This window comes from Balaenoptera physalus (assembly GCF_965194825.1).
Source record: "Balaenoptera physalus genome assembly, chromosome: 11".
NCBI lineage: Eukaryota > Metazoa > Chordata > Mammalia > Artiodactyla > Balaenopteridae > Balaenoptera > Balaenoptera physalus.
In genome coordinates this window covers 22,237,622-22,259,908 of record NC_138896.1, presented here as the reverse complement: position 1 = coordinate 22,259,908, position 22,287 = coordinate 22,237,622, and the positions used below count along the sequence as shown (strand labels likewise).

Here is a 22,287-nt window from a genome sequence, read left to right as displayed (position 1 = left end):
GGTTGGGGGTGCAAATCAGTACAATCCTTATGGAGGAAATGTGGCAACATCTTACAAGTGAATACACCCTAGAACACAGCTTATCTCCTTCTAGACATTTATATTACAGCTATAGACACACACATGCAAAATGTTGTATATATTCAGATATAGATATATTTACCTTTTTTTAATAAGTAGCATTATACACATTGTCTTGCACTATGCTTTTTTTCATTTAACAATATATCTTGGTTACATGCACCCCTATGTTCAAAGCAGCACTATTCACAATAGCCAAGACATGGAAACAACCTAAATGTCCATCGACAGATGAATAGATAAAGAAGATGTGGTACATATACACAATGAATATTGCTCAGCCATAAAAAAGAATGAAATAATGCCATTTGCAGCAACATGGATGGAACTAGAGATTATCATACTAAGTGAAGTAAGTCAGAAAGAGAAAGACAAATACCATATGATATCACTTATATGTGGAATCTAAAATATGACACAAATGAACTTATCTATGAAACAGAAATGGGCTCACAGACATAGAGAACAGACTTGTGGTTGCCAAGGGGAGGGGTGGTTGGGGAGGGAAGGATTGGGAGTTTGGGGGTAACAGATGCAAACTATTATATATAGAATGGATGACAACAAGGTCCTACTGTATAGCACAGGGAACTATATTTCAAATCCCGTGATAAATCACAATGGAAAAGAACATACATATATAAAGAATGTGTGTGTGTATATATATATATATATAATATATATCTGAATCACTTTGCTGTACAGCAGAAATTAACACAATATTGTAAATCAACTATACTTCAATTAAAAAATAATATATCTTGGAGAGCTTAATATTATATGTGCATTTTTTGTTTCTGGAATGACACATGAAGGCCAGTATTGGTGACAAAACTTTGGTGTGTAGATTTTTATAGTTTTTGAATCATGTGAATGTAGTACTTACTCCAAAATGGCAATAAATAAATTAAAAAATGAAGAAATACATTATTCTTTTTTTTTCTCCCAAGGTCTAATATGGAAGTCACATGTAGAAACTACACGTTACTAACATTTTTGGGGGGCGGGGTTGTGCATCGCGCGCGGCGTGCGGGCGGGATCTTACTTCCCCTACCAGGGATCAAACCCCTGCCCCCTGCAGGGGAAGTGCAGTCTTAACCGCTGGACCACCAGGGGAGTCCTATATTTTTATTACCTTTTCTCAAGAAGAAATATTTAGCCCTAACTGAGAATGTTGTATAGCGTGTACTTTTTAGTTTTGTCATATCTCTAAGAGATACATACTCTTCCTTGTCAAAGACTGGGATGCTTAGACAAGAATGGTTGCTTTTAAAGTTAAAAGATAATAGACAAAAATTGCATAGAGATAAAATCAGCCCGATAATGCCTTAAATAACCCATAATTTTGTGTACATTACTCTATAGACAATTTTATCAGCTCCTCTAAATTTATTAGGCAATGTTTTTCTATGGTCCTCAATTAATTCTTCAATTATTTCCTCAATGGGGAATCCCTGCTAAGCAAAACTTGTAATGGAATGAACATTTTGTGGGAGAATGAAACATGAATCAAGCATATCAGTTAACAAAGTTCACAGCCAGGAAAATGCTACTGAGGAAGCGGAGAACAGGGGTGATTAGAAGGAATTACTCAACTGAGTGGTGAGTAAAGAATTAACTCACCAAAAAAGAGCATTTACTCTTCATATACACAGCACACCGACGAGGATGGGATTCGAACCCACGCGTGCAGAGCACAATGGATTAGCAGTCCATCGCCTTAACCACTCGGCCACCTCGTCACACACGAGACTTCTTTTATTCAACTTCTTCCTGCAGTACTTCCAGGAGTTTTATAGCAATGCATCTAATCGCTCTTTTCCTGGATTAATCGTCACAACCACAGTGTGAGTCAGGTGTCAAAGTATATTTCACAGCCACCACAAAACTGATGCACAACACTTGGAGTGGTGAATTTACTTGGCAAATACCTGATAACAGGTGGAACCAGGCCTGACACACGTTGTTGGACACAAGCCAACCCTGGCTGGCCGACTCAGCTCTGCGTGCCGGGGAGACACACACCCGGACGTTCACAGGGTCCCTCCGCCGCTGCATTCTGCATTCGAGGGACTGATTTCCCCACCTCCTGATCAGAAATCCCCGGATTCCCGTTTTCTGAGTGGTACAAGAATCCCGGCTCTGCGATTCCTTTCCACTTGCTTTTGTGATACGCCCGCCAGCCTGGAGACGCCCTCATTTGTCTTTTGTTATCCACTTTAGGACTTGGCATTGATCAGTCTATGAAAAATCAGCAACGCATGAGAACGTGTTTTGGAAAAATGTAGACAAGAGAAAGAGCCCCAATGGGAAGATACTTGTATCATAGCGCAAGAGCGGCTTAGCTTGACTACTATTAACGCTGGGAAGGGCCGGTGGGGCGGGTAATCCCTGATGCAGGAGGCAGGGTGCAGGTCCTGGTTGTGGCTCTTTCCTAAGCCTCACTAGGGAGGCCAGACTGAGTAACCCCTAACGTCCCCTGCAGCTCTGACAACCTCTGATAAAATAACCATCAAGAATCCCGGGGGCCCAGGTTCGATCCCTGGTGGGGGAAATAAGATCCCACAAGCCGCACGACGCGGCAAAAAAACAAAAACAAAAAACCTCTTCCACTCGTGAGAGTGTGTGTACTTTTAAATATTTAGTGCAGAATTTTGGAGGTTGAATTGTTCTTTTCTACAAAAATGTTGTTGCCTTTTTCCTCTCTACGAAACTTCTTAGCTCTGTTCTCAGCTTTGTTGGGAGCGACTCTTCTCTCTCACCCCAGTTCACCGAATTTCAAAATATCTTCGATCAGCACAAAACCTTTAGAGGTACTTCATCCGCAATACTGAATGAAACAATATTTGTTCCTTTGAGTATTGTTACACTTTGAGTCATCCGCTACCACTCACACTTACCTTTCAGAGACTCAAAGGCAAGCTCATTTCACACCAGTGACTTCAGAACTGTTCCTAGTGGAAGCCTCGAGCGGGGGCGGGGGTGGGGGAGGGGGGCGGGGGTGGGTTTCTGCAGTTAACTAAGAGCTTCGGTGAAGTTTGACTTAGACCACTCTCGCTACAGCAAGAGGGCAGGGAATGTATTTGTTTTGGTCTTAATACACCAGTGTCCGTGTAAGCAAACGATAACTATTGTTAACAGATTTAATACCAAATCTAAGCCTTAGAATTAAGGCTCCTAGAAAGGATATTTTCAGTTAATTAAAACTTTTGGGTTAATAATCCTACTTTTTAAGAAACCATAAGGTTACGATGAGTATTAAATTAGTTAACATCAGTGAAATGCTTAGAAAATTGTCTTGCACGTGGATGGATCTAGAGACTGTCATACAGAGTGAAGTAAGTCAGAAAGAGAAAAACAATATCGTATATTAACGCATATATGTGGAACCTAGAAAAATGGTACAGATGAACCGGTCTGAAGGGCAGAAATAGAGACACAGATGTAGAGAACAAACGTATGGACACCAAGGGGGGAAAGCGGCGGGGGCGGGCGGGGGGTGTGATGAACTGGGAGATTGGGATTGACATGTATACAGTGATGTGTATAAAATGGATGACTAATAAGAACCTGCTGTATAAAAAAATAAATAAAATTCAAAATTTCAAAAAAAGATTAAAAAAATTGTCTTGCAAATAGTAATTGCTGTGTAAATCATTTGATATTATGGTAGTTGTTTTTATTACTAACAAAATAAATAAGACACTAATAATTAATTACCTGAAATTGTATTCAACACGAAAAGAAAACCCAGTAGGGGGAAAAAACAAAACAAAAAACAAACAAACAAACCCATGTATGGTCGGAATTCCGTGGCGGTCCAGTGGTTAGGACTCGGTGCTTTCACTGCCATGGCCAGGGTCCCATCCCGCAAGCCGCGGCGCGGCAAAACAAACAAACAAACAAACAAACAAAACCCAAAACACTTATGGTCAATTCACAAAAGAAAATCAAATGGTTAATAAATGTAACTGAGGATGCTCCACCTAACTCATGTAAGGACGTGCCATTTAAAGCAATAATATATCATTCTCCTTCTCCTACTCCCACTTTAGATTTCTGAAATACTGTCCATGCGAGCATAAATCGGCCCAACCAGACTGAAGGACAATTGCATAAGAACTATTAAAATTTATGAAGTTCATATCCTTCCTTTCTTCTTTCCCTCCCTTCCTCCATCCCTTCCTTCCTTCTTCCTTCCTTCCTTCCTTCCTTCCTTCCTTCCTTCCTTCCTTCCTTCCTCCCTCCCTCCCTCCCTCCCTTCCTGAAACCCAATAATCAACCTACTAGCCGAGAATTATGCTGGAGAAATGCCAACACTAGTGTGAAAAGTATGTATACACACACATTATATATATACAGTGGAGCACTACTTTTTAGTTAAACTATTAAAAACTATCCAATGTCCACCAAATGTAATATTGAGTTAAATAACTTATGATTAAGCAAAACATTAGAGCAGTATGTGTTCATTAATAAGACTAATACATAACTACATGTAGTAACTTACAAATAAATATTTTCCCACTGTTAAGTTTTTTTTTTAAAGGCAAGTTGCAGAATAGTATGTATAGTATTTTTGTTTATTTTTAAACGATAGACTGAGAGAGTAGATATTTAATATCAGTGAAGGCCATTTAGCTTTAACCTCTATTTTATGAAGCCCCCAAACTTAGACTTTTCATGTTGTCTTCAAAGGAGTATTATGTATGTATGTGTATATCTATACACATATTATATAAACAATTGTTTGTTTCTTTTTTGAGTTAACTGAAGGATCTTAAACATATCTCAATATCTTCAAACCTTATTTGGCATTTCTTTATTTTTTATATACTGGTAATGAAGATGACATGAACCTTTTGCAAATTCTGGAAGGCTCTGATTGATATAAAACTAAAATATCTTGAAGGATGTATACAAATTGTAAACAGCTAGTATCGAAACTTTAAACTTTTCTATGTTAAAACATTTTTCAAGATTTTTTTCTTTACCACGAGTACATGTTATTTAGTAATTTACTTTTTTAAGTAAAGAAAAATTTAAACAAGTTTTTTTTTAAAGACAGGAGAGTGGTGAACAGAGCCAAATCCTACTCATAAATGGAGATATTAATTAAGAAATGACCAATAGGGACTTCCCTGGTGGTGCAGTGGTTAAGAATCCGCCTGCTAGTGCAGGGGACACGGGTTCGAGCCCTGGTCCGGGAAGATCCCACATGTCGTGGAGCAACTAAGCCCGTGTACCACAACTACTGAGCCTGCGCTCTGAGCCTGTGAGCCACAACTATAGCCCACGTGCCACAACTACTGAAGCCCACGTGCCTAGAGCCCGTGCTCCCTAACAAGAGAAGCCACCACGATGAGAAGCCCGCGCACCGCAACGAAGAGTAGCCCCCGCTCGCCACAACTAGAGAAAGCTCGCGTGCAGCAACGAAGACACAACGCAACCAAAAATAAATTAATTAATTTAAAAAAAAAAGAAATGACCACTAGATTTAACAACAACAATTTTTACATATGATAAGGTAGAGTGTCATCATAATATCTTACAGGTCAAGGTTACACTACTTGTAAGAGGTCTTATTCCACAGACTACTTCAGCACAGCACAATGAAAGCAACCTTTTCATTGTGTTCTATAGCGTAGTGATTGTAATAGCTGTTTTTGTACCTCAATCTCCTTCCTGGGCTTTCCTCCTACCAAAGCTTCATAATCTCACGTCTTACTTCTCACCGAACTACAGAGGATTGGAGCTTTATGTTCCCACCTTTTCTCAGAGGGATCTGGTTTCACTTTCCATTTCCACAGGTAGAGCATACAATTTCCAGAAAAAGATATTTGACTACAAACCTCTCTGAAGCAGAGTCTGAGCAGAATTCCCACTTGGTGCCCTGCATTAGCCCCTTTCCCTCATAACCTGCTTATCCTCCTGATCCTTCAGCTCTGAGGACCTTCAGATCTCATTGTCCTCTGTGCCTGTTATTCTATTTTTTCTCTCCTTCCCTACATGTACAGATGGGGCCAAATCACTGAGTGGTCTGGGGACTTACTGTTGAAGCTTGGAACCTCTCTGTTTAGATCATTTCTAATAATCTATAGTAGCAGCAAGTCTGCCAGGAAACAAATTTGTACTTTAAGCATGATAAAATCACACCATCCACCATCTATGTACCCATTCTCTCAACAATTATTTAACAAATGTCTTTTCTATTCCAGGCACTGTGCCATGCACAGTGTGCACTGTCTATGGGGGAAGACAGATATTTAGACAAAAAAGAACACAAAAAGGTATATGATCACAAATTTTGTTAAAGGATATGAAAACATAAGAGTGTCATGAGAAAAACCATGGGGGGAGAATTAACATTAACTGGGAAATTAGGAAACGTGTCTCTTAAATAGATATCCTTTAGATAAATAGGTGATATTTAGGATAAAATCCAAGAGAAATGTAGGGGACAAGGAGGCAGAAAGTGAAGCAAAGGGTATTCCAGGCAGAGTGAAAAACATGTGTGAAGTTCCCAAAACAGGAAGAACTGGGAAAATTAGGAAAGTTGAGAGAAGGCCAGTGTGACCTGAACAGAAGCGAGCAAAGGAGACAGTGGGGAAATGGCACTGGAGAAGTTGGCCAAATCAATACAGGCCTTGAACACCATGTTTAGGATTTGAAATTTTTACCCAAATTGCAATGGGAACATATTGGAGCTTAAAAGTAGAGAAAGAATGTGTTCGGTTTAATATTTTTGAAAGATCATTCTGGATGCTCTGGAGAGAACAGGTTGAATAGATTTGAGCAGACCCATTGGGCAGCCATGGCAGCAGTCAGCATGAAAGATGGTTGGTGGCTTGGGCTAAAAGAATGACTACAGGAATGGAGAGAGGTAGATGAATCCAAGATATATTTTGGAGATAAAATTGTCGGGACCTGGTGATGATTTGGATGGATACACACTGTGAGGGACAGGTAGGGTGACTAACTACTGCTGGATTCTGGAACTTTTTTGTTTCATCACTGAAAGCCCTGCATCTCTGGTAGCACCCTCAGTCCCAAGCAAACCCAAACATCTGGTAACAGGGAAGGACAAACGATGATTCTCATGCTTCTGACTTGAGTGATGGAGCAAATGGAGAAAGCGTTTATTGAAATTGGGAGGATTGGGGGAGTAACAGGTATTGTGGGAATGACAATTTAGCTTTTGTATGTTAAGACTGGACATAACCTCATTAAGCCAGATGTCTGAGGTAGAATATTTTTTCCTTCATATTAGAGTCAGCTGATGAATTTTGATTTTTAAAGGACTGTAAAAAAAAAAAATCGGATTTATATCCATAATGAGTAACTTCTTTCCTCTTTCAAGATTTTAACTACAAATGGTAAAGATTCTGGAATTTTTTCTTTCTTGCTATAAAACTAATTCACAGGAAATTATTTGGTGATTCCTTGGTTTATTTCCCATTTTTAAATGATTCTATTCTTTCCTTTATCCATTTATTTAAAGATTTTTTTTTGATGTGGACCATTTTTTTAAAGTCTTTATTGAATCTTTGTTACAATATTGCTTCTGTTTTATGTTTTGGTTTTTTGGCCACGAGGCCTGTGGGATCTTAGCTCCCAGATCAGGGATCAAACCTACAACCCCTACATTGGAAGGTGAAGTCTTAATCACTGGACCACCAGGGAAGCCCTGTCCATTTATTTAAATACTGCAAGGTTAAATTGTACAGATTAATTTATTCAAAAGAAAAGGGAAGCCTCCAAACAAACAAACAAAAAATTCCTCCAAAAGAAAAAAACCCTAAAAAAAAAGAAAAGAAGAGAAAAAACTTTTAAGAAAACCTCCAATCTTGCAAAAGCTTTGACAGCCAATTTGTTTGAATCCACATTAATTGGAATAAAAATAATTGTTTAGTTGATGTCTTCTTAGCAAAAGTGAAATTCTTAGCAAATGTGAAAGACTTAAGGTCAGTCTTGAAAACTGAAGATCCTAAGTGCAAACTTCTATAAAGAGAGTGTGTTTTGACTAAAACAATGTCTTAGGTTAAAAATAAGGAGAAATATAAAACCTAAGGAAAGGAGACTTTTAGGAGACAATAGCAAGGCATTCAAGGAGAGCTGAGAAGTGAAGGAAGATACCCCACACTGCCAAGAACATGAATATTTAGGTGACTCGGTTCTTAAACAATGTTGCTGATTAAGTGCAAATTAATAAGGATAAAATAAATATTTAACATTGATCCTTAGAAGGAAAATTATTTTGCTGACCATGTAAAGCAAAACTCACCCCACCTACTTTGTGCAATGGAATTGTTCTCTTGAGCCTTTAAGATCATTCTAAGAAAATTAACACACTGATCAAAATAAAATTGGACAAAACAAAGGAATCTGAAGAAGCCATTTCCCTCCTGCTAGCCATCCCCACTAAATAAGCAGGGCATATATTTAGAAATTCTATCTCTCTTACATACTGAAGTCCTTATGGATAAAATTATATGATGCCTGGATTTTCTTTAAAATACAGGAGAAAAAGGTCGGGAAATATAAATAAATAAATGAATAAATAAATAAATAAAATATATACATATACATATATATAGGGAGAGAGATTGGCAAAAATATTGCTAATTCTTGCAGTTAGGTGATGAATACATTAGGCTACGTCATATCATTTTCGTTATTTTGTGTATTTAAACGTCCATAATAAAAGTTATAATATGTTTAACTTCACTTTATTGCATAAATATGCCCGATGTCATGGTCCCTGCAAGGAAGAATTAATGCAGTGGTCAGGGAGAGTACAAGTAAATAAGCAAAGATATATATAACTGCTGACAAGAAAAGGTGAGGGAGGGGTTAATATCCTATTTGTCGGAAACTCCTTATCGGGAACCTAAAGGCATGCAGGTAAAACTGCAAAATTGAAGAGCGTCGCCGTCCACGGGTTGACAGCTGCATGAGAAGTGCTCACCCGCCCGCAGGCCCCACACCTTTCCACCCGACGGTGAAGACCCCTCGCCAGCAACGCCCCCGCGCTCTAAGCTTTAGCTTTTACTTTATTCCCTGGAAAGCGCAGACGGTTGTGGAGCACAAGCTGGTGGCGACGCTGCTAAACCGGACATGCTCCTTGTTGGGGGAGGTGGGGACCTCTCTGGAGGTTTACAAAATTCCTGGTTTCTGTCTTCTAAAGTCTTTCATAGCTGGGTAATAATAATAATGGCAAACTCCTACACAGAGCCTACTTTGCCTAGCCCACTCCTAAGTGCTTTACACGCATTAATTAAGGGAATCCCATAGGAGATGCAAACTATTATATATAGAATGGGTAAACAACAAGGTCCTACTGTATAGCATAAGGAACTATATTCAATATCCTGTGATAAACCATAATGGAAAAAAGTGTGTATGTGTGTGTGTGTGTGTGTGTGTGTGTGTAGCTGTATCACTTTGTTGTACAGCAGAAATTAACACAACATTGTAAATCAACTGTACTTTAATAAAATAAATTTAAAAATATTTAAGGCAATCCCAGCACCGTCCTGGTAAGGTGGGTGCCTGCCGAGGGCCTCACGCAGAGTTGCCGGGATGCGGTTTAAACGGGGCAGTCTGTCTCCATAGCCCATGCTGTTAACTACCACGCAGTATTTCAAACGCGAAAATGGCAAATTATTTTCCCCTAAAATTCAATGGAGACGCGATCGTGTTTGATTGAGTGGTTTGTTTTAGGCTTGAGAGGGAAGGGAGAAGGGGAAACCAGTGGTGTCAAAAGTCTTAAAGAGAAACAGAACACTGGGAAAACCAGAAGCCATTCTTAGGACTTAATTTGTCAAATAACAAACCAAAAGCCGGGAGACAAAATCTGCTCAGTGCGGAGGTGAAGGCTTCCCTCGATTTTTCTGGAGATTTTTGAAGGATATTGCTCTGGGCTTCGGTTCTCTAGACGGAGAAAGCTGTGATTGTAACTAGCTCTATAACGCGCTCCGCTTGGCTCTTCTTGCTCTGGTCACAATCCCCACTTCTATTCAGATCAGTTGCCCAGAGCTGAACCTTTCCCATCTGAAGGAGAATCTTAGCTAATATTTCAAAACTGCGCCTCTTTGCATCCTGAAGGGAACTGGGGACCAGGTACTGACCACCCTCTCCGAGAAGTATGTGACCCCAGGCGCACGGAGAAGAAAAGTCAAGGAGGATAACGTCAATTGTAGGGAATTTCGGCGGCGGTGACGTGATTGCAGCCTTTCTCGCTCCCGCTGGGATAGGCACTTGAGTTTCTGAAATCTGTGTAGGTTGTGAAATCCCAGGAAAGCAGCTCGATCCCTCCCTTTGGCTGTATGCCTCCCGTTCTTTCTGTAGGTAAAGTGTTAATAGAGGATCTTGGAATTTCAAAATAGTCAAAGCCGGGTGATAGGGGATGATAGGGTGGATAATGACCAGGCAAAGGATCCAACAATTTCCCATGCTAACATCTGGATCCTAGCAGGGCCATTCATCCACCCAACTAGCTTTCGGAGTTTCCCAAGACCACAGACCTTTCTTTCAAATTGCCCTCCTTCCCTGTTTCCAGGAGACCAGATATAGGGAAAATCTGGTGGGGAGCGTGGCTGACTTGTCTTCTTACCCGGAAATGCTAATGAGCTGGATGCAGGAAGAGCTTCGTGGAAATTTGTCCAGTGCAGGAGCACTCCCTGTGTATTGCTTGGACCTTGAGATTAAGACCCCTATCTTTCTGCCAAGTGAGACCTTCCCTGTAGTTGAAGGAATTGCTTTCCCAGAGTCTCTGATGAATCAGTGCTCACTTGTTTGTTTTTTAAATTTAAGTATAGTTGATGTACAATATTATGTAAGTTACAGGGGTACAATATAGTGACTCAAAATTTTTAAAGGTTATACTCCATTTATAGTTATTATAAAATATTGGCTATATTCCCTGTGTTGCACAATATATCATTGTAACTTCTTTTTTAGATGATAGTTTGTACCTCTTAATCCTCTACCCCTACATTACCCTTCCTCCCTTCACTCTCTCCACTGGTGACCACTAGTTTGTTCTCTATATCTGTGTTCCTTTTGTTATATTCACTAGTTTATTTTTTAGATTCCACATATAAGTGATATACAGTGTCTTTCTCTGATTTATTTCACTTAGCATAATACCCTTCCAAGTCCATCCATATTGCTGCAAGTGGCATTATTTCACTGTTTTTTATGGCTGAATAATATTCCATTGTATATATATACCACATCTTCTTTATCCATTCATCTGTTGATGGATACTTAGGTTGCTTCCATATCTTGGCAATTGTAAATAATGCAGCTATGAACACTGGGGTGCATGGTATCCTTTCGATTTAGTGTTTTAATTTTTTTCAGGTATATACGCAGGAGTGGAATTGCTGGGTCATATGGTAGGCTTACTTTCCCACAGTCTCTGATGAATCAATACTACTCAGTTGTTTTCTTCCCTACACTTATTTTTTAAATGGATATTTCTTACTTTTAAAAGAAATTACAAACATTCCTGAAATTCTACCTTTAACATCACTTTTAAGAGAATACAAAGCTCTCATGTTCCTAGAGTTAAAGAATAGAATCCCAAAAAAACCTCTTTCCATTTTCAGGAAGTGACTAGTTGTCCTTATTGAGGGTCTTCAGAATCCCTTACAAGATTTTACTGTCTGTGGGTAAGGCTGTGCCTTATAAAGGACTTGTTTTGGTTGATAACCCAGTGCTGAAGGCTGGGAACCAATATTTTCACTGAGATAAGAACCCCTTATAAGAAGTTACTTTAAACTTTGACACTGTGCCATACAATCCAGAGCAATCTACAGATTCAGTGCAATCCCTATCAAAATTCCAATGGTATTTTTCACAGAAATAGAACAAACAATCCTAAAATTCATATGGAACCACAAAAGACGCCAAATAGTGAAAGCAATGTTGAGAAAGAAGAATGAAGCTGGAAGCAACACACTTCCTGATTTCAAACTATATTACAAAACTATAATAATCAAAACAGTATGGTACTGGCATACAACAGACACACAGATCAATGGGACAGAACAGAGTCCAAAAATAAACCCATGTATATATGGTCAATTAAGTTACAACAAAGGAGCCAAGAATATACAATGGGGAAAGACAGTCCCTTCAATAAATAGTGTTCAGGAAACTGGACCACCACATGCAAAAGAATGAAACTGGGCCACTATCTTACACCATACACAAAAATTAAGTAAAAATGGATTAAAGGCTTGAATATAACACCTGAAACCATAAGACTCCTAGAAAAAACATAGGGGGTAATCTCCTTGACACTGGTCTTGGTGATGATTTTTTGGATTTGACACCAAAAGCAGAGGCAACAAATGCAAAAGAAAAAAAAAAGTGAGACTACATTAAATTAAAAAGCTTCTGCACAGCAAAGGAAACCATCAACAAAATGAAAAGGCAACCTACCTACCAAATGGGAGAAAATATCTGCAAAATCACATATCTGATAGAGGGTTAATATTCAAGATGTATAAACAACTTATACAACTCAAAAGGAAAAAAAAGAAAAAGATTAAAAAATGGGCAGAGGATCTGCATAGACATTTTTCCAAAGAAGACATACAGATGGTCAATAGGTACATGAAAAGGAGCTCTATGTCACCAATCATCAGAGAAATGCAAATTAAAACCACAAGGAGATATTACCTCATACATGTTAGAATGGCAATTATCAAAAAGACAAGAAGAAAGTGTTGGTAAGGATGTGGTGAAAAGGGAATGCTTGTACACTGTTGGTGGGAATGTAAATAGGTGCAGCCACTATGGAAAACAGTATTGAGATTCCTCAAAAACTAGAACATGATCCAGCAATTCCATTCCTTGGTATTTAACCAAAGGGAACAAAAACACGAACTCAAAAAGATATCTGCACCAGCCCGCAATGCCCCTCCTGCCCCTGTTCACTGCAGCATTATTTACCATAGCCAACACATGAAAGCAACTTAAGTGTCCATCAATAGATGAATGGATAAAGAAAATGTTGTGTGTGTGTGTATACAGTTCAGCCATAAAAAAGGAAATCTTGCCATTTGCAACAACTTGAGGACATTATGCTGAGTGAAATAAGTCAGAGAAAGACAAATACCATACGATCTCACTTATATGTGGACTCTAAAACAACAAGAACAAACCAAACTCACAGATATAGAGAATAGATTGGTGGTTGCCAGAGTTGGGAGGGTAGGGGTGAAATGGGTGAAGGGCATCAAAAGGTACAATCCTCCAGTTATAAAATAAATATCATGGGGATGTAATGTACAGCATAGTGACTATAGTTAATACTGTACTGTATATTTGATAGTTGCTAAGAGAGTAGATCTTAAGTGTTCTCATCAAAAGAAAAAAAATTTGTTAACTGTATGTGTTGATGGATATTAACTAGACTTATTGTGGTGATTCACAGTATATACAAATATTGAATCGTTTTGTTGTAGATCTGACGCTAATATGTTACATCAATTACATCTCAAAAAAAGTGTTGGACTTGCGGCAATTCACACTTGAGTTGGGTTTTAAGGACTGACACAACATTTAATAACTTTTGATGCTCCCATATTTGCCATTTCTTTTAAGAAAACATTGTATTTATATGGATAGGCTGGAACCTGGAGATAGTTAAATATCGCTGGCCTGTAAGAGAAACGACACTTCTATTCACCATGGAAGTGAGAGGTAAAAACTATAAAAAGAGACAATGTGAAACATTCTCTATGACCAGGGAAGTTTCAAGAGTCTTATATTCAGAGGATCAGAGGCAGTAGAGCAGAAAAGAAAAGCAAAAAGAATGACAAATTAGCAGACTAGATAGCCTAAGGGAGACTTAAATTCACCAAAATTTTTACCACAGCTGGGCCGGAGTTTCTTTCTATTGACAGGGAATTATGTTGCCCTATAAATACTGTAAATCTAGTAGAAGTCAGAAGCAGTCACAAAAATGAGGAACTATTCTTCCAGTACTTGAAAACTATCATCAGCTTCAGCAAAGTCCCTCACTACATTGACTGAGGGAGGTAGGCAGTGCTGAAGCTGAAAGAGGTTTCAGTTGTATAAATATACTTTGTAGGAGATGGAAAATGCTGGAATGAAAGGCTTGTTTTCCCCTCTTCTCTTTTGTCCTCTGTTGTGAGCTCAAGGAGCTGTGTTCACAATCGAAATGTATGCTCTGTGCTTTAGCCATGATGGCCACACTAGATTTTGATGTACTGGGGGCCCAAACCTCTATGCCCTCCATATCACTTAGAATATAACATGTCCTTTTTCACCAGGAAATGCTAGTTCTGGGGGTGGGGATCAGGAAGGGTCTGCAGGCCACCCACTTATGGTCAGAGGCTTGGTTAGGTAGCCAAGGTGGGAGGGAAACAGAGACAACTCATCTCACACATTCTAAGCTCTTGGATAGTCCTGTGACCTCAACTGGTACTAAGAGAAGCAATTTCAACATTAGACTAGGCTAAGGCTAGTTAGAAATCAGAATGATTTGAAAAAGCAAAACATAAAAACTCATGAACTCAGTATAAAAAATGTATTTTTTACAGCTGCCCTTGTGTACCTTTTCATTGTATTAAATGACACTTCACTGCATTTAACAAAGGTAATCACAGGTAAATTTCTTGTTGATGTTTATTTTTCCAAAATCTCAACTCTTCCAGTATTTATGACCTTTAAACAACTTTTCAATGTGTTATCTCTGACGTTCTTTAAATAAGGAAGTTCAGGAGACATTTTATCTCAATTAAAAAAAAATTCTGAATTCTACTTGAAGTTGTCACCAAACACCTTGGCAAGGAGTCATTTTAGCGGATTCTCTGGTGCTTAATCAGAACTGAGCTTCTACTGCAGGCTTCACCTCATTCACCACTGCTGGGGCTTAGTAGGATGTGGCCTCTCTGATGTTGCATCAGCATTGCTCTCTGCTTGTATGCCTTCCCACGTTATTTACATGTATAGGATTTTTCCTCAGAGTGGACTCTCTTATGTTTATTGAGATTTGACTTACAGCTGAAGGCTCGCCCACATTCAGAACATTTGAAAGGTTTCTCTACTGTGTGGATTTTGAGATGATGACTAAGACCTGTCTTCTGACTGAAGGCTTTGCCACATTCTTTACATTGATAAGGCTTCTCCTTGTTGTGAATCCCCTGATGTTCAATAAGATGCTCTCCCCTTGTGAAGGCCTTGCCACACTCAGGACATTGGTAGGTCTTATCCCCAGTGTGGATTCTTTTGTGGTTCCTCAGGCCAGTTAACTGCGTAAAGGTCTTCCCACATACATCACACGTATATTTTCTCGGTTTAGGAGGGTTTCTGTGCTTCCCTCCTAACTTGTGTTTGTTGAGGCCTGAGTGTTGACTGAAGGCTTCACCACACTCATCACATTTATAGGGCTTCTCCCCAGTGTGACTTCTCTGATGTATGACCAGGGTTGAGTTCACTCTAAAGGTTTTTCCACACTCGGCACATTCATAGGGTTTTTCCCCTGAGTGAATTCTGTGATGTATTATAAGTTCTGAGCTCCGGCTAAAGGCTCGTCCACATACAGGACATTCAAAAGGTTTCTCTCCAGTGTGGATTCTCCGGTGTTGGTTAAGTCCTGCATACTGAGCGAAGGCTTTTCCACATACTTTACATTCATAGAGTTTTTCTTTACTGTGAATTCGCTGATGCTCAGTAAGATTTGAACGCTGCCTGAAGGTTTTCCCACATTCATTACATTCATAAGGCTTCTCTTTGTCGTGGAATTGCTTATGTTCAGTGAGGTCTGCACTATGGCAGAAGGTTTTCCCACAATATATACATTCAAAAGGTTTCTTTCCAGTGTGGAGACTTTGACGCTTTGTAAGAACCGATCTCTGACTAAAAAATTTGCCACATTTATTACATTGATGGGGCTTTTCTCCAGTGTGGATTTTGACATGTTGGGAGAGGCCTGCTTTCTGACTGAAGCCTTTGCCACACTCTTTACACTGATAAGGTTTTCCCTTGCTTTGAAGCCCCTGATGCTGGGTAAGTTCTGCACGTCTGATGAAGGCCTTTCCATATTCTGTACTGGAATATGGTTTCTTCCCAATGTGGATCCTCCTATGCATCTGAAGGCCTCTTATCCAAGTGAAGGTTTTCCTACATTCATCACAGTCATATGTTTTTTCACCTGTGGCATTCCCATCCTGCAACTCCAAACTTCCACTAGGCTCACTGTCTCCTCTGTATGTGGCATGCTGACACACGGTTTCATGATGTCCATCAGACCCCTCCCTACACCATAATGTTTCTTCATAAGGTTCCTGCTTCACTTCTAATGTCAGGTTCTCAGTCCTCACACCACCATCTGAAACAACACATCATATAACTTGAGGAGAAAAGGCAACTCAAAAATAATTTAAGAGACAGGTAGGAGGGTTAATCTTTATTTTAGATTTAACAGAGGATTTCATATCTTTTCTTTATTTAGTGTCAGGGGTTCAGAGAAACAGGTCAGCCAAGTAGAAGGAATGGGAGTAATACAGGTGTGGGAGTGAGAAAGAATAAAGCATGGCCGAGTTACCAATAGAGTACGGTAAAATTGATAGGATGTCACTTCTGTGATTACCTAAGACTGTAAGTTCCACCTACTATGAGATTTTCTCTATTGACACTCTCCCTTGCTGGTTTGCTGGCTTTGATGAAGAAAGCCACCATATGAAGAAGCCCATGTGGCAAGGAACTGAAGGTGGGTTCTGGCCAGTAGCCAGCAAGGAAATGAGGCTCTCTGTCTGTGTGACTTACTGACAGAGAACTGAGTCCTGCCAACATCCATGTGAGGGTGGAAGTGGATCCTTCCTCAGTTACAACTCAGATGAGATCCCATCTTTGGCATTTTGATTGCAACCTTGTGAGAGACCCAGAAGTGGAGGGCCCAGGTAAGCCATACACAGACTCTTGACCCACAGAAACTATGAGACAATAAACGTGTGTCGTTTAACTGCTAGCTTTGTGCTAATTCATTAAGCAGCAATTGATAACTAATGTACCACTACTACAAAAATACAAAGCTTCCTAACTATAAGAACTACTACAATTAAAAAAAGAGGAGGGAAAACAAACCACACACTGAAAATATATGCATGTATATGTATATTCATATATACATGAACACACACAGATAAGTATTTATGCATATGTGTATATATATGTTTACACTTATTATCAATAAACATAAATGGCTTAACTTATCTATTAAAAGAAAAAAATTAGGGAATTCCCTGGCGGTTCAGTGGCTAGGACTTGGCGCTTTCACTACCCGGGTTTGATCCCTGGCTGGGGATCTAAGATCCTGCAAGCAGTACAGCGTGGCCAGAAAAAAAAAAAAAAGTAAAAGAAAAAGAAAAAAATTAGATTTGGTCACAGAGCAAAACCCAACTCTGTTATATATACAAGAAACACATCTAAAATAAAATGATAGAGAAAAGTTATGAATAAAGGATGAACAAGAGAAAATTAAGCAAATGCAAATAAAAGAAGAAGGCATCATGATCTCAGTTTCAGAAAAAAGGTGAGATTCAGGCCAAAAGCATGAAATTAGACAAAGAAGAGAACTTTATAATGCTAAATATACAATTTACAGTGACAATGGAACAGATATGTCTAATTATGCAGAAAATAACAGAGGAGCAACTTTCCTAGAGCAGAAATTATAGATGACATAAAGAGACAAAACAAATAACAGACTTTAATCATCCTTTCTCTGTCTAAAAAAACACCAAATGGGCAAAAAAATAAAGATACGGAAGATTTACAAAATGAAATCAACAAAATTAAATCTTATGGATAAATATGTATATCAAGCTCTGTATCCTGAAAATAGAACATCTTTTCAGATGTGCAGTGACCTTTAAAGAAAACTATTTTTTGGGTCATAGGAAAACCATAATAAAGTCCAAAAGGTATAAACAACACAAACATTCTCTGATTACAATAGAATAAATCTAAAATTAATAACAAAAACAGAAAATAAGCCCTTCCATCTGAAGATTTTAAAACTTCCAATTATTGGTTCAAAGGCAAAATACAAGCATACATTTCAGATTTTCTAGAAAATAACAAAAACACTACATTTCAAAACATTTGGGATTCATCAAAACCAGTGTTCAATGAAATATCTGTAGCATCAAATATTTATATTAGTAACAGATATATAGATCAATTCAGCTCAAAAGTTAAAAAATAAAAAGGACAACTAATTAACCAAGATAACCTGCTCATTTAGGAACACTTGACTGGCTTTTCTCCTTTCTGTGTCTCATTCCCCTTCCTTATGCTTCCTGGGAACACCTCTGATACAAATTACTACAATGTAAAATAAATAAATTTAAAAAACAAGTGAGAACATAAGGAAAGAATTAACAAAAATAAATGCAGAAACAAAATACAATATAGAAAAATAATGGAACATTGTAGTGGTAGAACAAAATTGAATACACCATTGTGAACTCATATCTTTTAGAAAAAAAAAATGTACTTCTAGTTCTACCCATAAAATGTGTTAGAAGTATTGTTACCCTAGTGGTAAAGAACTCCCCTAGCACCCAGATTTTATACTTCAGTAGCATTCTCCATTAAGAAGAATCAAGGCTCCTTCAGAAAGGGTTGATACCAAATCTGGGTCTAGGGAAAGTACAAGGTGAGCCTGGAACAATTAATTTTGTTCAGAAAGCAAGAATTCAAAATTCATAGGGTCATGGCAAAAAGAGATAGGGGCAAGATGGAAGACATCCATACAAGGCAAAGATGTGTCAGTCTGAGCATTAAAAAGAGTAATAACTGTGGTAGATTGAAACACACTGACTCAATGAAAATTACTAAGTCCATAATGATACTAACATAGACAAAGTCCTAAAATCTCACGTCGCCATTTGAGGTACCTATTAAACCATTCCTTGAATATGAAAATTGGTAAATAAAGGGGGAAAACTAAGCATCAATCTTGACTGTCTAATATGAAGTCAAGTCAATCTAATCAACAAATAGATGATTTGACCATTTCTTTACTATAAAGAAGAATGCCAGTTAATGATGTAGAAGGAACGAAAGAATTATAAAATCATTCTGCAACCCTTAATAAAATGGTTGACCCACACAAGAATTCTCATTTTGTATTTTGTTGATGGGAAACTGGCCATTCACAAACTGCCAAAGTGACACCACACCGTTACAAGGGGAAATATTAGCTGTTCAATGGAGGGATCATACTGTCATCATCCTAAGCCAGCCAGGGATTTTATAGTGGGTCACCCAGGTATTCATGTCTACTATTACCTAATATTAATTCTAGCCAAAAATGTTTAACTTGAGTCTTTCAATCTTTTTTCCAGTTTATGGAAATCCAGGGTACAGGGGCAGCAAAATAAATGATACAATGAGGAAGCAACCAGAAAAATCCAGAGGGTAGGAGACTGGCCTGGGCTCATCAAAAAGTCTGGGCTGTGAGAGGGAAAATGGGAGAGTGAAACTGTTCTAAAGTAAAAATAAAAGGCATAACAACCAGATGTGTTATGTGACCCTGGCTTCTATCCTGGTTTGCACAAATCAGCTTTAAAGACATTTTGGAAAAAAATGGACCAGTTTGAATTTGGATTGAGCTTAGATAACATTAAGATGTACTGACAGGGAAAAGGGAAGATTATTAACTGAGCAAAATAGATTATAAAATAGCACACAGAAATGATCCCTTTTTGGTGAAAGGAATGTGTATATGTATGTATACACACATGTGCACATAAAAGATATACAGATATAAAATAAAAAGTCATCAATCGTAATCTCTGGGTGATAAGAATATCATGCTTTGCTTTCTTATTTTGCAACTCTGTATTTTCTAACTTTCTACAATGCATATATACTTTTCTGGTAATAATAAGAGGTAACTTTCAAAAAAGTCAATGTAGTTTTACAATGTTAATATCCTATCAGGGTCTATTTATGTAAGCATCAAAATACTTGAAAGTAACATTTGCTATAGACAATCTGCAGAAAATTCACCTGTGGATGTTTAAAACCAACATACTGCTGAGGCTGTTCTGAGATGACTTATCAACTGTTAATCATTATTACCTAAAATGTCAGCTCTGTCACTCTTTAACAACTCTCATCACAAGGAATTAACAAGTCACACTCTACAAAAAAACCAAAGGGGAGTTCATTTCAGTCCAAATTCCCTAGAGAAATTCTTGCCTCACCTCTTTCCTCTGATGGGTGGGGCTCAGGTCCTTCGCCCTTGAACTGGACTGCTGGAGGCTGAACTCGGGTACATGAAGATTCTTCATCTAGTGTCTTACGTGTCACTGTCTGCAAAAGGATCTTCTGTTCCAGAGCACAGGCTGAAAGCTAGAGACAAGCAGCACTCGTTACGCCTGTAAGGATATCATGAATTTAACAGGGACCAAACCTCAGGGAGGAGTCCCCAAGAAACATCCCCCGAGAAAGACTAGGAGGAAGAAGCTAGAAACCAGGCCCTAGGGCGCTGAGAGGCAGCCAGAAAGGTAAGCAAAGCAAAGTTTGATCAAATCTTGTTTCTGTCACTTTATTTATTGGCTATGTGTCCTTGGCTAAGTTACACAACCTCTCCGAACTTAGTTTTCATGTGTGATACCACCTACGTCTTTGCTGTGAATGTTGAATGACCAGTAAAGGAGCACGATGCCTTCAGTAGCTTTACCCACTATCCCCGAATCTTCTGTTTCCCACCCTTCTCCTCCTTCCCCTCCTGACTGGCTTAGCAAGAAGCTCAGTTCCCTGCTGAATGCTAGGTTTTCCCACTATTCTCTCAGAGCCTTCACACTTGAGAAAGTTTTGCTCCCAGTTCCCCGCAACCACATCATACTAGTCTCTTCCTATATGTACATTTCTCTTTCTTTCCAGATTCTCCAGCATGGTCACCACCTCCTCCCCACTCTCTGGATGATGTTCCTGCAGCCGGGCCTGGAGCTCCTGGGGTAGGATGGAGAGGAACTGCTCCAGCACCAGCAGCTCCAGGATCTGCTCCTTGGTATGTGTCTCTGGCCTGAGCCACTGATGGCAGAGCTCCCGGAGCCGGCTCAGTGCTTCTTGGGGACCAGGGGAATCCTGGTAGCAGAAGTGTCTAAACTGCTGCCTGAAGATCTCCCAGGCAGGAGGCTGGTTCTCTGGAAGGCTGAGACCCTGATTCCTGGGGTGGTCTTCCTCCAACTTCACTTTTACCATCACAGGCCCCTGCTGACCCCATGGGGCTTGGAACAGCTGGCCAGCAGACTTTCTTGTGTCCACAGCCATCATGCCTGGCTTCTGCTGGAGTTTCAACTGGAGGCTCCTGAGGGCACCCTGGGGAAAAGAATTAAGTGATAAAGGGATACATGGCATATATTTCGAAGAACGCACACAAGAAAGAAGACCTGTAACCAGGGAAACTAATTTTATTAATTCACTGAATCCACAAATATTTTTTGGAGGCCTACCTTGTACAGAAACTGTTCGAGGTGTTTGAGACGCATTAGCGAACAAAGATCCCTGCCATCATGGAGTGTCCATTCTAGTAGGAGCAATCAATAAACACAACAAATATGAAAAGTGTACAGTATGTTACGGAGATAAGTAAAAATATATAATTGCTGGGGGTGGGTGGGGGGTGGAATGAAGGCTTGCACTTAATGGAGGAAGGCTCCTCCAAATCTGGCATTAAATACATGTATGTTGCCCCTAACCTAAAGCAAATTTTCAAGTTATCACTTGGCACCATTTTTCCATACTTTAATACATACGACCCAACCTGTGGGAGAGGAAAAGTTACTAGACACAGCCAGAAAATTATTGATGTTTTCGTGTTAGTCTGGCAAAACTGAGAGCGAAATCCCACTTCGCTTCACACAGTGCTGGCGGCCCTGGTTTAGTCAGAGCGTCGGAATCACGGTTCCCAAGAAGGGGATCCCCAGTCCCGGGACAGGGTCCTGTCTTGGGGGCCTTGGGGCCGGCCTTTCCGGAGCCTCCCAGACAGACGTCTGCTCCCAGCCGCGCAGCCCCGAACCTCCCCGGGCACAGGGTGTCCCCCAGCCGGAACCAGGGCCGGTGTTGGCTGCCCCACGCGGCTCAACACGTCCGGGGCTTCGCAAGGCCGAACCCGATATCGAGGCGGAAGGACGCCCCATACACTCA

At 39.5% G+C, this 22,287-nt stretch overlaps 1 protein-coding gene across 2 annotated transcripts; it reads right to left on the bottom strand.

Moving 5' to 3' along the window:
- Nucleotides 1-14,636: 14,636 nt before the first annotated feature.
- On the bottom strand, nt 14,637-22,281 carry LOC309638892 (uncharacterized protein). Of its 2 annotated transcripts, XM_082415351.1 has the most exons (5): nt 21,885-22,281; nt 21,594-21,667; nt 21,004-21,459; nt 20,340-20,487; nt 14,637-16,453 (listed from the first exon to the last, which is right to left on the bottom strand). In XM_082415351.1, the coding sequence occupies exons 2-5, from the start codon at nt 21,627-21,629 to the stop codon at nt 15,060-15,062; spliced, it is 2,034 nt and encodes a 677-aa protein (XP_082271477.1). In that variant the 5' UTR covers nt 21,630-21,667; nt 21,885-22,281; the 3' UTR covers nt 14,637-15,059. The 2 variants fall into 2 exon arrangements, with proteins under 2 accessions (XP_082271477.1, XP_082271476.1); XM_082415350.1 differs by having other exon boundaries at nt 21,594-22,281.
- Between the last annotated feature and the right edge of the window lie 6 nt (nt 22,282-22,287).

Excerpts from the sequence above, each read along its gene's own strand:
- LOC309638892 (XM_082415350.1), bottom strand. The coding sequence starts at position 21,629 with ATGCGTCTCAAACACCTCGAACAGTTTCTGTACAAG. Across the intron at positions 21,460-21,593 it reads TCGAACAGTTTCTGTACAAG|GGTGCCCTCAGGAGCCTCCA; the intron begins GTAGGCCTCCAA and ends TCTTTTCCCCAG. Across the intron at positions 16,454-20,339 it reads CCACCCATCAGAGGAAAGAG|ATGGTGGTGTGAGGACTGAG; the intron begins GTGAGGCAAGAA and ends GTGTTGTTTCAG.